Source organism: Trematosphaeria pertusa (genome assembly GCF_010094035.1).
Source record: "Trematosphaeria pertusa strain CBS 122368 unplaced genomic scaffold BU26scaffold_24, whole genome shotgun sequence".
NCBI classification, from domain to species: Eukaryota; Fungi; Ascomycota; class Dothideomycetes; order Pleosporales; family Trematosphaeriaceae; genus Trematosphaeria; species Trematosphaeria pertusa.
This window is the reverse complement of record NW_022987235.1, coordinates 74,802-89,741: the sequence shown is the minus strand read 5'-3', so window position 1 is coordinate 89,741 and position 14,940 is coordinate 74,802. Positions and strand designations below refer to the sequence as shown.

At 34.7% G+C, this 14,940-nt stretch overlaps 6 protein-coding genes across 6 annotated transcripts; 3 read left to right on the top strand and 3 right to left on the bottom strand.

The window, feature by feature from the left end:
• The first annotated feature begins 7,684 nt into the window (after window positions 1-7,684).
• BU26DRAFT_176186 (uncharacterized protein) lies at window positions 7,685-8,409 on the top strand. Its single transcript, XM_033820331.1, has 3 exons — window positions 7,685-7,914; window positions 8,176-8,315; window positions 8,372-8,409. Exons 1-2 carry the CDS (start codon window positions 7,740-7,742, stop codon window positions 8,250-8,252), a joined length of 252 nt encoding a protein of 83 aa, XP_033676330.1. The 5' UTR covers window positions 7,685-7,739; the 3' UTR covers window positions 8,253-8,315; window positions 8,372-8,409.
• Window positions 8,382-9,006, top strand: BU26DRAFT_176191 (uncharacterized protein). The gene is made up of 3 exons (XM_033820332.1): window positions 8,382-8,518; window positions 8,565-8,619; window positions 8,670-9,006. The coding sequence occupies exons 1-3, from the start codon at window positions 8,511-8,513 to the stop codon at window positions 8,895-8,897; spliced, it is 291 nt and encodes a 96-aa protein (XP_033676329.1). The 5' UTR covers window positions 8,382-8,510; the 3' UTR covers window positions 8,898-9,006.
• Window positions 8,670-9,641, bottom strand: BU26DRAFT_176197 (uncharacterized protein). The gene is made up of 2 exons (XM_033820333.1): window positions 9,120-9,641; window positions 8,670-9,071 (listed from the first exon to the last, which is right to left on the bottom strand). Exons 1-2 carry the CDS (start codon window positions 9,428-9,430, stop codon window positions 8,921-8,923), a joined length of 462 nt encoding a protein of 153 aa, XP_033676328.1. The 5' UTR covers window positions 9,431-9,641; the 3' UTR covers window positions 8,670-8,920.
• Window positions 9,642-9,746: 105 nt separating this feature from the next.
• Window positions 9,747-10,416, bottom strand: BU26DRAFT_176182 (uncharacterized protein). Its single transcript, XM_033820330.1, has one exon. It carries the CDS (start codon window positions 10,356-10,358, stop codon window positions 9,840-9,842), a length of 519 nt encoding a protein of 172 aa, XP_033676327.1. The 5' UTR covers window positions 10,359-10,416; the 3' UTR covers window positions 9,747-9,839.
• BU26DRAFT_511434 (uncharacterized protein) lies at window positions 10,364-10,746 on the top strand (the record flags this gene model as incomplete). The annotated part of the gene is made up of 2 exons (XM_033827309.1): window positions 10,364-10,400; window positions 10,460-10,746. The coding sequence occupies 2 exons, from the start codon at window positions 10,364-10,366 to the stop codon at window positions 10,744-10,746; spliced, it is 324 nt and encodes a 107-aa protein (XP_033676326.1).
• A 610-nt stretch (window positions 10,747-11,356) lies between these two features.
• Window positions 11,357-12,434, bottom strand: BU26DRAFT_511433 (uncharacterized protein; the record flags this gene model as incomplete). Its single annotated transcript, XM_033827308.1, has 4 exons — window positions 11,357-11,392; window positions 11,437-11,455; window positions 11,503-12,047; window positions 12,219-12,434. The coding sequence occupies 4 exons, from the start codon at window positions 12,432-12,434 to the stop codon at window positions 11,357-11,359; spliced, it is 816 nt and encodes a 271-aa protein (XP_033676325.1).
• Between the last annotated feature and the right edge of the window lie 2,506 nt (window positions 12,435-14,940).

Here is a 14,940-nt window from a genome sequence, read left to right as displayed (position 1 = left end):
TTAAAGCTCTTTAGCAGAGGTAGAGAGTATAAATAAACCTAAGACTAATAATAGCTCTAGTATTACTAAGCTCTAGTAGAGCCTTGTAAGCTTCTAGTTAAAGTTATTATTCTAATTCTTGTTAGTTATCGCGTTATGTTACTAAACAGAGTTTTTATAATAGAAATATTAATTAGTATATTCTATAGGTAGGTTTACTACTCTAGATTTAAGAACTGTTAGGGTAAAGAGGTATTGTAGAGCTAAGGTCCTATCTTTAAATTAGCTTTGCGAGGGTTCTTCTATAGTATTCGGATTTATTCGGCTTTTTAATTAAGAAAGAAGTAGAGAGAGTAGGTATTTAGCTACTAGCAGAGCAGCTAGATTATTAGCTCTGCTAGCAGGGTAGAGAGATTGTTAGCTCTGCTAGTAGAGTAGAGGATTATTAATTTTTCGTAATTTTATAAAAGAGGGAGAGGTTTTCTATACGTAGAAGTTCTATAGAAGTTCTTCTGTACACAGAGCTCTTAATAGCTCTCTTTAGCTTAGTGCTAGTATCTTTCTACCGCCTACTAGATCTACTAGTAGTCTTATACAGCGCTAGAGGTAAGCGATTAATTAGTACGTTAATAGATTCTTAGAGTAAGTAACTAGGCTCTTGTAACTCTAATTCTTAATATAGCTATTAGTAAATACTTCTTAATAAGGCTACTTAGTTTAGCTAGATATTATACTACTGTCTCTAGCTAAAAAGGTATTAACCTTTAGATAATGTAAGGGCTAGGTTCGCGGTCTCTACTGCTATAAGCGTTCTAGAACACCTAGCTAGGTAAGTTAGCTATAGGTAGCACTGTCTCTACGAGCTATAAGAATAGAGTACTAGCAAGGTAGGTTAGGTTAAATTTAGCTATCTAAAGGTAAGAAGTAGAAGGCTACTCTAAGAGGCTCTATATATAGAGGTGCCGAGCGCTAAGGCGCTAGGCCTAGTTACGTAATAGAATTACGTAACCCGAGGTTATATAACCTAAGGTAAATTCTAAACTAGACTATTATATAGAGTAGCTAGTAGAGCTAGTATTATAGGTATAGTATAAGATCTACGTATATAGTTTATTATTTAGTAGTACAAATATATAATCTCTATACTAAATATAGTTTTATTAGACTCTATAGTTAAGTATAAAGACCTAGAAAAGTCTTTAAAGGTATTTTAGCTAGCGCTTTACTAATAGGTTCTCTAGCATAGTAATTATTTTCTATACTAAGTCTAATATCTTATATATAGTCTATAATAGGTTATTAATTAGTTTATTTATAGCTAGTAGAATAAGTACTACTACGTCTAGTAGAGTATTTTAAAGAAGCTTTATAAGAACCTTTTTATTAAATCTTTCTAGTAGTAGTATTATTTGTATCTAGTTTTTAACGTAGTTATTAGTAAGGTTATTCTTTATAGATTAGTCGCCTAGTATATAACTTAACGCGTCTAGTCTAACTACTTTACTCTCTAGGTAATATATAATATAGAAGTTAAATTATAAAAGAAATTTAGACTAGTAGACCTATTTCTAGAAGAGTATCTTTATTATAGTAAAGTATTTAAGATTCTTATAATCTATAATAATCTTAAATAGTTTAGTAGTCTCTTATAACTTAGAGTACTACTTCTCTAAGAACTTTATAATAGCGAGAAGTTCTTTATTATAGATCTTATAGTTATACTTAGTAGCGCTATACTTACTTAAGAAGTACGTAATAGAGTAGAGTATACTAGTATTATTATACTATAAGAGTACGCTCTCTAACGCCTAGTTAGAGGCGTCTATTTTAAGAATTATCTTCTTCGTGTAGTTATATATTACTAGTACTAGAGCTATTATAAATAATATCTTTAGAGTCTTAAAGACTTACGTATACTTATCTGTCTAGATTTATAGCATGTCTTTACGTAGTAGCTTATTTAGTAGTTAATATATCTTAGAGAAGTTTTAAATAAAACGTTAATAAAAGTTAGAGAAGCTAAGAAACTTCTATAGGTCTTTTAGGTGTAGAGGCGTCGTCTATATATAAATAGTCTAGACCTTCTCTAGATTTATATAAATTCTCTCTAGAGAGATAATAAGACTAAGGTATTTTATTTTAGTAACCTTAAATTTATACTTCTTAATATTAATTTAGAAGCCTACGTTAATAAGCTATTAGACTACGTCTTAGATATATTATTAGTATTTCTTTTTATTTATAGAGTAGATAAAAATATTATTAAGGTACGTAGTATACGTATAGTCTAGAAGATTATAAAGTATATAGTTAATATAGTTCTAGAATAAGGCTAGTATATTATAGAGTCTAAATAGTATAACTAGTAATTTAAAGAGTCTAAATTAGGTAATAAAGGCTATTTTTTATTCGTAACCTTCTGTAATTCTTAGCTTGTTAAACGTAATAATAATATTAAGCTTAGTATACACCTTAGCATTATATAGAGTATTAAGCGTTTCTCTAATTAGTAGAAGTAGATATTAGTTCTTTATAGTTACGTTATTAAGACCTTAGTAGTCTTAATAAATACGCACCTCTTCGCCTAGTTTTACTACTAGAAGTAGAGGTATAGTATAACGTAAATAGAATTTACGTATAAAGCTCTTATCTAGATTATTATCTAGCTATTTTCTAACAACTTTTAATTTCTTAGTAGAGAAGAGCCTATTCTTCTAATATAGTAGCTTCTTTTCTAGAATAATATTAATCTTATAGTTCTAAGCTCTTATTAGTAGTAGCTTATTAGCTTTCTAGAGAAGAAATTCTACTAGCTTATTCTATAGCTATTCTAGCAGCCTTATTCTAAGTTCTAACTTAGAAAGAAGCTTCTTATCTTCTAGAAATTTATTAATATCTATTTACTTAAGGCTATAGAGGTAAACAGCTTATTAGTAATTATCTAAGAAATTATAGAATTAGCTAGAGAATTTGTTATATAATTAGTTACTAATATATTCTAATAGAATATTAAAATACTTAGCTTTAGTAAGATTAGAAAGTATATCGCCTTTCTCTTACTTACTTTCTTAGGCTACCTTGTTTAGGTTATCTTATGTAACCTAAATAGCCTAAATAGCTAGCTACTTATAGAATTAGATAAAATTTATAGTCTTAGAGAGATAAATATCTTTTATTTTAAGTACTTTATATAGTCTATATATTAGTTCTAGAACTAGAATACTAAGCTATAGTTATAGTTCTTTTCTAATCTATGCTATAAGGAGCTAGACGCCTTCTACTTTTTAGGCTAGTATTTTCTTTATAGAGCACGTGTTTCTAATTATTATACTATAGTATTTAGGTATTCTACCTTTGTCTACTCTAGAATTATAGATATAATAGTATAGGTGGCCTAGCGTAAGCTTAGATAGAATTTCTAGTAGTTAGCTTTCTCTATTTATATTCTTCTTCTATATGTCTTTAGGTATATCTTTATATAATAGCGTAATATAGTTTAACCTAGAAGTACTATTAGTTTTTATAGAAAGGTCTTGCGTAATTAGTAGTAACTACTTAGTTTATTTATAACTTAGTAGAAAGAGTAGTTTTTTATCTAGAATAGAGACGTAGTTCTCTATAGCTAGCAGGGAATCTAGAGGTGTAAGCGTAATTTAAGGTAGAGGCTATATAGAGTAGGCGGTAAAGGTCTTACTAGGTACTTAGTATTATAGTACTATAAGTACTAGTCTACTATTAGAACTATAGTATACTATATAGTACTAGAAGGTAAAAGTTATAGATATAGAGGTCTAATTAATAGCTAGATTATATTACTATAACTATAGAAGGCTAAGAATAATTAGTATATTAGTAGCTAGCTTTATAATATAGAGTATATAATACTTATAGTAGTTACTAATAGATATAGGTATAATATAGTAGTATATAAGCGTATTACTTATATATCTATTTATAAGTAGTAAGAGTCTAGAGAATAGTATAGTATATAGTAGAATATTATGTTACTAAACTAAAGAGTAGTTAATAAAGCTATAGCCTAAATAGCTACTATTAATAAGACTTTATATAGTAATAAGTAAATATATAAGATAGAGTAATATATAAATAAGTAGTAATTTACTATCTATAGATCTAAGCTAGAGAGAACTCTTCTTACTAAGAAATATTTATATCTAGTAAAGTTATTATTTATATATACTCTTCTTAAACCTCTAGCTATAACTATAGTTAGAGGCTAGTTATTTTTTATACTACTATAGTTAGAAGTACTTATAAATAGAAAAATTAATTTAGTAGACGTACTTATAGTACTAGAGAATAAGCTAGTAAGAGTTAAAGAAACCTTACCTTTAATATAGCCTCTACTCTTATTACTTATAGAATAGTTAAAGAATAGATTAGTATTCTAGTCTTAGTTATAGCTATCTTAGCTATTATAGCTACTCTAGCTAGACCTAGTATTATATCTACTATAGAGGTATCTATAGTTATTAAATAGTTATAGATTCTATAGCTATTATATATATAATTAAGAGAATAACTAGAGCTAGCTACTCTACTTTATATTATTCTTATACTTTTTCTTATAATTAGTCTTATTATATTCTAGTTTTCTATAATAGAAATAAAGACCTCTCTATATATATTCTTCTTATAATAAGCGTATAGCGTCTAACTATATAGCGTCTAGGTCTAAAATAGACTAAGCCTATATAGTTACTAGAAGTAGTATACTTATATTTATATATATCTACTTTAAGTATCTCTTATAGATACTACTAATATACTTTTCTTTCTTAAGACGTTTCTATATAGTATTTAGTAACTTAACCTATTTATTAAAGTTAGTAGGTCTAGAGAGCTTAATCTAGTTAGTAACTATACTACTAAGCTTTATAGATACTTTATAGTAAAGAGTAGTAACCTTTTCTATAGCTATCTTTTTAGCGTAGATAGACTATTTCTTAAAGTTAGATAAGAAGTTAGAAAAGAGGCGTATATCTATAACTAGGTTGTTAAATTTAGTATTAGCCTCTAGCGTCTTATTAGTACTAATATAGACTTAGTCTATATTTATAAATAGGTTTAAGACTATAGTGTAGAGCTATATGTTCTAGTTATCTAGGTTATTTAGAATTATATTAAGGTTATAGTAGTAGCGTTCTATAGTATTACTAGTAAGAAGGTTTATAACGTATAGAAGATAAGATAGGTTTATATTAAAGAAGACGCTATCTATAGCTAAGACTAAATAAACTTCTATTTTCTAATTCTTATATTTCTACTACCTAGTACTTAGATTACTCTTACTATTAAATTTTAGTAAGTTATTATAATTTTATTAATAAGAGTTATAAGAATTAGTAGATAGAGAGGCTTAAAGAGTAGTAGCTATAGCTTCTATAATATATACACGCTACTTTACTACACGTAGCTATACTTAGAAAGTAGAATATTTAGTAGTAATAGTATTATAGTTAGCTTAAAGAGTCTAGAACTAGTAATTAAAGCTATTCTTAAAGTTTCTAAAGATATTATTAAGAGTATTCTTTATTACTAAGACTTTCTAGTTAGTATTAGCTTTACTAATTATAACTAGCAGCTGCGTAAAGTCTTACTACAGGCCTCTAGTCCGCGTAAGTACCTAGAGTATTAAGAAGTTAGAGAGATTTATAGCTAGAGTTTCTACCTAGTTTTTCTTCTAGATATTACTTATAGTATCTTAGTTTCTAGAATTATAGAGTAGGTTTCTTTAGTTATAATTTAGCTAGACTATATAGTACGTAGTAGAGCTAATAGTAGAATTATATAAACTATTATAGTATAAATAAGAAATAAGAATTTAAGTTATATAATAAGTTATATAATATTAAGCTATAAAGATATAAAGGCGTAGAGTAGATATCTACTATACTAAGACGCTAAGATAGTTAAGGTTATATAGCTAAGTAAGTAGATTAGTACTATAATAAATATAGAGAAGAAGTTTATAAATACTAGATACTACTAGAGTTATAGCTAGATAAGATACTAGATATATAAAGTAAAAGTTAGTATATAGAGATAGCTAAGAAATTTCTTTACCTTAATATTAAGAATATTACTAGTTAATAATACTTTTTAATAAATACTTAGTAAAGTAATATACTCTTATAATAATAGCTTACTACTATAGTAAGTATTTATAATACTATATTATTAATCTACTATTCTTTTTATTATATAAAGCTAAGCTATATAAGATATTTCTACTACGTATATTAGTAGATTATTTTACTACTATAAATAATATACTATAAAAGTCTTAGCTTTAGCTAAAATAAGATCTTTATCTATTTTCTACTTCTCTACCTTATACTTAAATCTTTTTTAAAATAGTAATTATTAATTATTATAGACTATTACTACTTATTAAATTTTATATATTATTTTATTATATACTCTATATAGAGTAAATAAACGCTAGTTATCTATTATATATTATTACTATAATAAATATACTATAGTTAATAATAATCTATATATACTAATATAATAGTACTCTTAAATAATAAATAAGTTCTTAGATACTTTATATATCTAGTATCTAGCCTAGCTATAACTCTAGTAGTATCTAGTATCTATATACTCTTCTCTTAACGTTTAACTTTACTATTATCTTTTAGGTAGTATACTAACTTACTATACTCTACTCTTATCTATTATAAAAACGCGCTTATAGTTTATTCTTATAGAGTACTATATAAACTATTACTTATTATAGTAAAAGAAGAATAAGAGATAATAGACTCTAACTAGAAAGGCTTATTCTAGAAATATTAATAATATCTTATTATATAAGAGTTATATCTAGAAGAATACGTATACTAACGCGTTTAATCTTATTATCTAATACTAGTAGGCTTCTCTATATAATTCTAGAAGTTTAAGTTAAAGTAAGTAATAAGTCTAGCTAAGACCTATAATAACTTATAGCTTTTAAATAAGCTAGCTATATATAGCGTTATAGATAGAGAGTAGAATAATCTACTATCTTTATAAGCTATATACTCTACTTAATTATAATATCTAATAATTTCTAGAGATATATATACGCTTAGACTTTCTATATAGCTTACTTTTTTTTTACTATAACTAAGTACTAGTTCTATTAATAAGAACTAGAGAGTAATATATCTATAGAATTAAAAGAGAATAAGATTAATATAATAGTATATTAAAGAAGAGAATTAGAGTAGTAGTAGACTAGTCTTATTTAAAAATCTATTATAATAATAGGTATATATATTATTTTTACGTTATTCTATACTCTAGACCTAAAGAGTACTAGTATATTAACTTACGTAACTTATTCTTTATTTAATCTTACTATAAAGTAATCTTACTTTATGTTAATTACGTTATACGTACTCTTAAAGATACTTACGCAACTTAGAATCTTAATAGATCTAATAAGTACTATTATAGTTTACTAACTCTATATAGCTAAAGTAAAAGAGAGAATAAATTATAAGCTATTTCTATTCTATTAATAGTATAATTAAATATAGTAAATATATAAACTTCTTCTTATCTATTATCTCTAGAGAGCTTATTCTATAAAGTAGGTAATACCATGGCCTCGCTTATAAAGAGAAATTAGAAGACTTTCTCTTATTATTTTCTAGCTGCTTCTCAAGAATATTAACACCGTAAGGGTTATTATATCGTTTCTGTTGTCGGTTGCGCATCATTAGCATATTTTAAAAGTATTCACCATGGAGAATCATCTACGCAGCAACCTTCAAACTCTCGGCCTAGGGCAATACATCGACGTGCTGCAGCAAAACGGATTTGTTGACTGGGGTACTTTGTCGAAGGCTAGAGAAGAAGACCTTGGTCGTCTTGGGTTTAAGCTTGGCCATCGCCGTCGACTCCAGAGGGAGCTAGCGAGTATGGAAGACCTGCCCCCCTAGGAACCACTAGACAATGATTCTCTTACCAAGCGAGGCGCATCTATGTTAGCGGACACATCAAGCACGCGGTTTTCGTCTCCTACGACTTCCACCGGCTCAGTCTCAGGATGATGCACGAGAGTCGAAGTGACATACTTGCAGGTCTTGTGGGCAAAATCGCTGAGATGGAGCAGTAGGCCCGGATGAAGCGATCTCTATTGCGCGCATGCTGTTGGTACATGCGACTGACAGTTCGCAGGTAATGCATTGGGATGTCGATGCGGGGTAACTGCGCCAAGACGAGCTGTATATGCTCAGAATTTACGGCACCCTTAACAGTCGACTCATCGCTTACATCCAGTCAACCGACGCGCTCTAAAGCCTGAAGACCACATGCTAGTGAGCTAGTGCATACGCAAAGGTGTATCTGGACAAGCGCTCACCGTCACGGGCAGCCACATTCCCAGTAGCGGGCAACGGATCCCGGACCCCTCACCCCCCAACAATTCCTTCTTCCTTCCAAAAGGCCCTCTGTCTACTCTCGCCGTTCAAGGGGTTCCGTCTTTCTGTCTCCAACTTCTCTAGCAGGTGTAGATGAGCAGGTAGGTGAGGCATTTTTTTATCCTGTTACAAGACTGACATCTCTAGTCTCCTTCTAAACTTGTTGCGAACGGATCATATACGCTTTTATCGGTTCTCAAAGGTATAACACTGAGTTTTCCCTCATCAAATTATATCTAATTCTCCATCAAGATGTGCGACGATGTCAATGCGATTTTTCGATGTGCGCCGAGACACACAGACCTAATTAATAATCCTAACGGTCTTGCTTTCAAACATATTGCGAGATGCCAACATGCTATAAACGCTAATACTACGTGCCCTCCTGCTCAACGTCAGGTTGCGCATGTGGTGCAAGAGGATGAGCTAAATAGGGACTGCCCAGCATGCAGAGGAGAGACTCCACCAGAGACACCTTAGGAACAATTGCGCAAACTTAAGAGTCATGAATTGATAGTTGATGCGCTTGCAATGAAACCTGTTTCTTTCTTTCTTAGTGCTTCTGCAATCTCTTGTTCTCTTCGACCCCCCCAGCAGAACATTGCGCAGTAACTCTTCGCGTTAGGAAGCCAAGCATCGCGCTTAACAAATATCCTAAATACAGTAAGCATACCTATTAATCAACTCAATGAGCTATCCTACCATTGATTATCTACCAAGCTAGCTTGGTAGACATGGTGTGGAATTCTTGCTAGTAGCTCCTGCTCTTCTAGGTTGCATGCAACGTTGAGATCGTAGATAAACCACCGCTTGACTGGTTTATCAGAATCAAACCCATGTGGAATATGAACAGCATCAAATTTTGACGCTGTTACTTTTGTATTGAAGGACCTCCCAAGAATCTCTGTGCAGAATATCTCCCCAAGGGTGATCGGGCGGCGACATGAGTCCCCTGGTATATCTGTTACCCGGGCTCGAATAATGATACGAGATTCTTTTCCGTCGCATTCCATGAGCTTTATGACTGGCGAGTGAAGAAGAAGCGGACGACGAGCTGGGCTGGGAAGGTGAAGGAAGCGTGGTTGAAAACGAGGGACGTCGAATGCGGTACGGTTCTGAACGGCACACGAGTGGCAGCTTTTCAGTTCGATAAGGGTGTTGATTTGGTTTAAAGTCGTTGTTTGGTGAGAAAATTCAGGTTGATATCATTGAGCATCGCTGATGTGTGGACGTGTTTAATGGTTAGCCATCAGGTCATTGCAGGCGCTTGTGCTGACTCAGCAGAGCTGCCAAGAACATCCCTCCGCGTCGACTTGGTACCTGTAGCCGTCGCGACGGCGCAGCGACCTACCGCCCAAACATCTGATAGATGCCGTCGACATTCCAGATCCAGGACCAGACAAGCCACCCAATAATCCCATGTCAATACCTGAGTCCATCGGAGGCGACAACCTGGACCGCCGAGGTTCCGAGCCAACGCCCACCACCCCCGCCAGCACCCTGTCCCCGCGACTCTCCGCGTTCACTTCTCGCAGCCCGACTACAACGGCGATGACAATGCCGTCCCCTCGAAGCGAAAGCGAGAGCATGCGCCTGCTGAAACGGTTCCTTCAACGTCCCGCCCGTTTTGCCGTTCGAAACGCCAACGCAGTATCTGGACACGAGCGGGGGTAGCGCATATGCTTTGGGATGAGGGAGGATAGCAAGTGCGACTTGTGGGAAGCGCCTGTTATCAAGAACATGGTGGGATGAGGTTTGAAGAGCACTTAGGGATGGCGGCGCGGAGATTGAAGAAGTCGCGCTAGGCGGCTCTCGACCATGCACAGCGACCATGTCTATGCCGACAACGTATAACTCGCGGGCGCACGAGGGCGAGTCTCCGCTCGGCAAGCCGGCCAGTCGTACTTTCACGCCGAACTGAGAGGCTGCTGTGCGAGACATCAGACATGGCCGACGGTAGGCTGTGGCTGTGGCTGTGGGTATGTATGCTCCCTCTACCTGGTGTAGTCTCCTCTCTTCTTCCCATGCTGATGCTGCCGTAGCTGATCTTACGCCCACCACGCAACTTCATCCGTTGCCACGCCGGGCTCGAAGCCATCTCGCCACCCACGCCCACCCACAACCGCTCGCCAGCCCGCAGCTGCTAGAGGATTCCGATGGTGCTCCTAGTCGCGTGGCACTTGCAATCGTCCGCCGGGTTCCCTCCATCTGCTTCCTGCGCTTGCAACGACGGCATGTCCCCAGCCTGTGCTTGCTCTGCCTCGAGGCCGTCGATGGCGTGTCGCGCTGCGTCGGGTCACAGCTCGCCCGCGGGGCATTGACATCATGATGGCAGCTAGCCAGCAAACGGCAGCCTGCATTCAGGCACCACGGCCCGCTTTCCGCCCTCACTCGTGCTCTCCTTCTCTCTATCGTCATATTCGAACAAGCACGCCATGTCGACGCCGCGAGAAAGCCTAATATCGCATAATAAAGGCGCACCAAATACTGGATAACTGCGTCACGAAGCTCACCGAGAAGCGGCCAAGAGAGGTAGTTCAAAAAGAGGCGGAGATGAAGGTCCAGTTAGGCGAGAAGCTGCAAGAGCTGGAATATACGAAAGAGGAAATCAGGTACTTCTCGCCTCAAGCTGGCAGAGGCCGCAAATCCTTGTCTCGCGGCCCGTTGCCCTCCTCATCGCGCCTCTCGACGCCCCTCGGCCTGTTTCCGCTCACGGCCCGCTCCTACGATGCCGATACTAATCCATCATCATCCCACTCAGGAAGAGAGACTCAGCCAGCTGATTGAGGCCCCATGCCCTCCGTCGCTCTCGGATGTGAATCGCCCGCATTGTGGGACACGGGCAGCACACGACATCTTCGCGCCCAGTGGCCTGATTCTCTATCAGAACGAGAATAAAGAAATTTCAGAGACGACCTCATATCTTCATTCTAATAATTTCAGTCGGCGTTCTCGCTGTTAGCTGGTAATGCAGCCTATCAAAGAAAATGCTAGACCCGTACCAACAAAATTAGCTTACCTCTAACTTGTCCTTAAGTCTTGATTTCAAAGCCACAAAACCTCCTTTACTAATACATATACTTACGAGACGGTACCGTGGACCTCACATGCATGTCGCTGCAGGTGCATTTTGTCTTCAAGCCACACTTGACAGAGACTGCAGCCGAGCTGATCCCCTTCCTTGATGTACTGCAGGTGCTTCCTCTTGAAATGTTTGCTAAGATCTCCCAAGGTATAAAACGAGTATGTGCGCAGTTCCGTAGGCAGATTCTCATTTCCTAGGCAAACGAAACATATCCTCGGCCTCGTTTCCTTGTACACCGCCACCTTAGCAGCTTCCAGCGCCTTTTCATCAAGATCCAGCTGGGCATTGTCTTCGTTCTTGCCAGGTGGTGTAATGCGACCACTCAATCGTTTCGGCCGGGATGGGTGTATTCCACCCTCCTCGATCCCACAATATCGCATGACGGCACTGATGGCCGTGTTCCGCCAACTAATCTCTTCCTCCAGTGTGAGTCCCGGACGAGCCAGGATAGCGTTAACCAACTCCTTCTGTGCCGGGAGCAGAGCACCATGTCCTCCTTTGACGTCGTCCTTGATTTTGATGCCAGCAAGCTGCTGCTCGACATCCTAAACGGGCTGTTCATACTCCTAGCGTTCCTTAACATCCTGAAGAAGAGCATGGCGCTAACGCTGCCTTTCCTAATTAATTTTGCGGTTAAGCTCTTGGTACGTTAGATGCTTCGTTGCGTTTTTAAGGGTACGTTTGAGTTGCTCTCGTCAGTCGAGCAAAGAACGAACTGTAGGATAATTGTTCACCAATGCAGATTGTTCTGGCGTGAGCCGTTGTGGCCGACGATAGTCAATCGAACGACTCATGGTACAAGCTGCGCGCATTAGGGCACCCTGGGGCTGAATGCCTCGCACGACGGCCTGCGTGTCCACCGTGACGCGTCGCGAGAGGTAGTGTTTCAGGAACGTTCTTATGTTGGCGTGCCCCATCATCAAGTTCTGCATCGCCTCGCTGACGTTGCCTGTGTATCACATTAACTCTGTTGCTAACACTATAGTAAAGTAGAATAAAGACGTAGAGAGTAAAGAGATAGTACCTATAAAGAAAGATATAATTTCTATTATAAGATAGACTATAAGTAAGACTCTAGATATTATTATAAGTAAGAATACGTATAAGAAGAATAAGATAAAGTTATATATATTTATTAGCAAGCTTATAAAGATAATTAAGAAGAAGTAGATTCTTATAGAGATATAGGTAGCTAAGAAGATTAACTACTAGCTCTACTACACGTATATAAAGATAAATAGTAAGAAGGCCTTAGCTCTAGTTAATATTAGAGCTAGAATTATAGACGTAGATAAGAAGTAGGTTATAAAGAAAGTTACTAGCTTAGTTAAAACTATTCTTAAGCCTACCTACTATTTTATTCTTAATCTTCTTCTATAATATAATCGCGAAGAGATTATAAGCTTAAACTTACTTATTTTTATCTTAGTATTATTAGCTATAAGAGCTACTATACTCTTTTTAAAAACTAGCTTAAGTTTCTATTTATACTTACCTTTAAGTTACTACGTTCTATCTAGAAGTAGTTTCTCTTAGTACTTCTAGACCTAGCTCTAACTACTCTTATACTTCTATTATTCTCTATAAAGATAATTAGCTTTCTCTTATATAGTATAATTCTATTTCTTAACTTAGACTTAATTCTCTTCTAGTTCTTAAATAAGAAGACTCTAGTACTCTTAGACTTCTTTAGGTATCTAAATAACTAGATAGAGTTAAACCTCTTAGTAGTAGTATTTATATATCTAACTAAGCTCTTAATTCTTCTTATAAGATTCTTTATATTCTTTATAAATATAATTATATTTAGCTTAAAGAGAATATCTATATACTTATCTACTATCTTAATTATATTATTATACTTAATTACGTTTCTAACTACTATCTTTATTTTCTATAAGTTCTCTATCTTATTCTCTAGTATAAGACTATTTAATAATATATATATAATTACGTATAGATCTCTAGTTCTAGTTATCTCTCTACTTAGAATAATTCTCTTAATTACTAGCTTCTAGCTAGGCTAGTTCTTAAGTACTATCTTAGGCTTAATATAGCCTACGTCTAGACCTAGTAATAAGTAAGCTAAATAAGCTCTCTCTAAAAGCTTATTTAACTTAATTCTTAAGCTCTAATTAGCTTATTTAGCTTAATTTATTAGAAATTTCGCTCTAGCTTATTTAATTAGCTTATTTATAGCTTAAAAAGCTTAGTAGATAAATTAAATAGTTACGTATTATTATTAAGGTTATTATATAGAATTAACTTAGAGGCTTTTCTAGAGCCTCTAAGAGACTTTTATAAGACTTTAAGCTAAGACGCTTCTAGCTCTAGAGGCTCTATAGAAAGAGAGTAGATTAGACTTTATACTTAGACGTTATACTTTAAGAAGATTTCTAAGCTCTAAGAAGGTTCTTTTATAATTAGTAGCTACTATAGATATACTTATATTATATTTATTAAAGCTATAGCTTCTTTTATTCTTCTAAAGATATTACGCTATTATAGTAGTAGCAAGATTAATAGCGTAGAGACCTCTAGTAGCTCTATAGGTATAGTAATATTTATAGAGCTAATATAGCTTCTACTACTTTTAGTAGTAAACTTAATAGCTATACTTCTATAGCTTTTATAGAATTACTTTAGTTTATATAGAGATAACTAAAGCTAATATATCTAACTCTAGTTAATATTATTATAATTAGAGCTATTAATAGATATAGATATTAAGAATAGAGTATTTTTAATTATATTAAGCTTAGAGAGTATATTAGTTACGTAATTAGTTATATTATTATTAGAAGGTAACTATAAGCTCGCGTTTTTAATACGCTATAAGAATACTTTTAAGAGATTAGTATTTATACTTTCTAAGAGGTTTAGTAATAGCTATAGAGTAATAATTAATAGAAAAAATAGTATTAAAGGTAAGAGCGTATAGAATAGTTAATATTAATAGAAATATTTAGCGCGTTAGAGTTAACCTACTTTAGGCTAGTATAATAGAGTAAGCTAATTAGAGTATAGAAATTCTAGAGCTTAGAAACTTAATACTATAGAAATTATAGAAATTACGAAAATCGTATATATAGTAACTCTATACAGTCTTACATATTTATAGTAAATTAAGAGCTGCGAAACAAGTTAAGCTAAATAAATTATCGCCTTCTAGCTTGTTTGTTTGATAAAATCGGCTGCGGCAGCTTGTTTGGCTTGATTTGAATAAACAAATCAAGCCAAACAAGTTATCAAGCCTTACTTGTTTGCTGCCAGGTCTGCCCACGTCCATGGGCAGGCGGTAGTTGATGACCCCGCTCCAGGCCATGAGGCCGGACACGGCCCAGACCTTGGAGGTGCACGCGGAGTCCTCCGTGTTCATGTACGTGTTGACGAAGGCCACGGTGACCGGCTTCTCGGGCATGGGCACGAGCGGGTCGG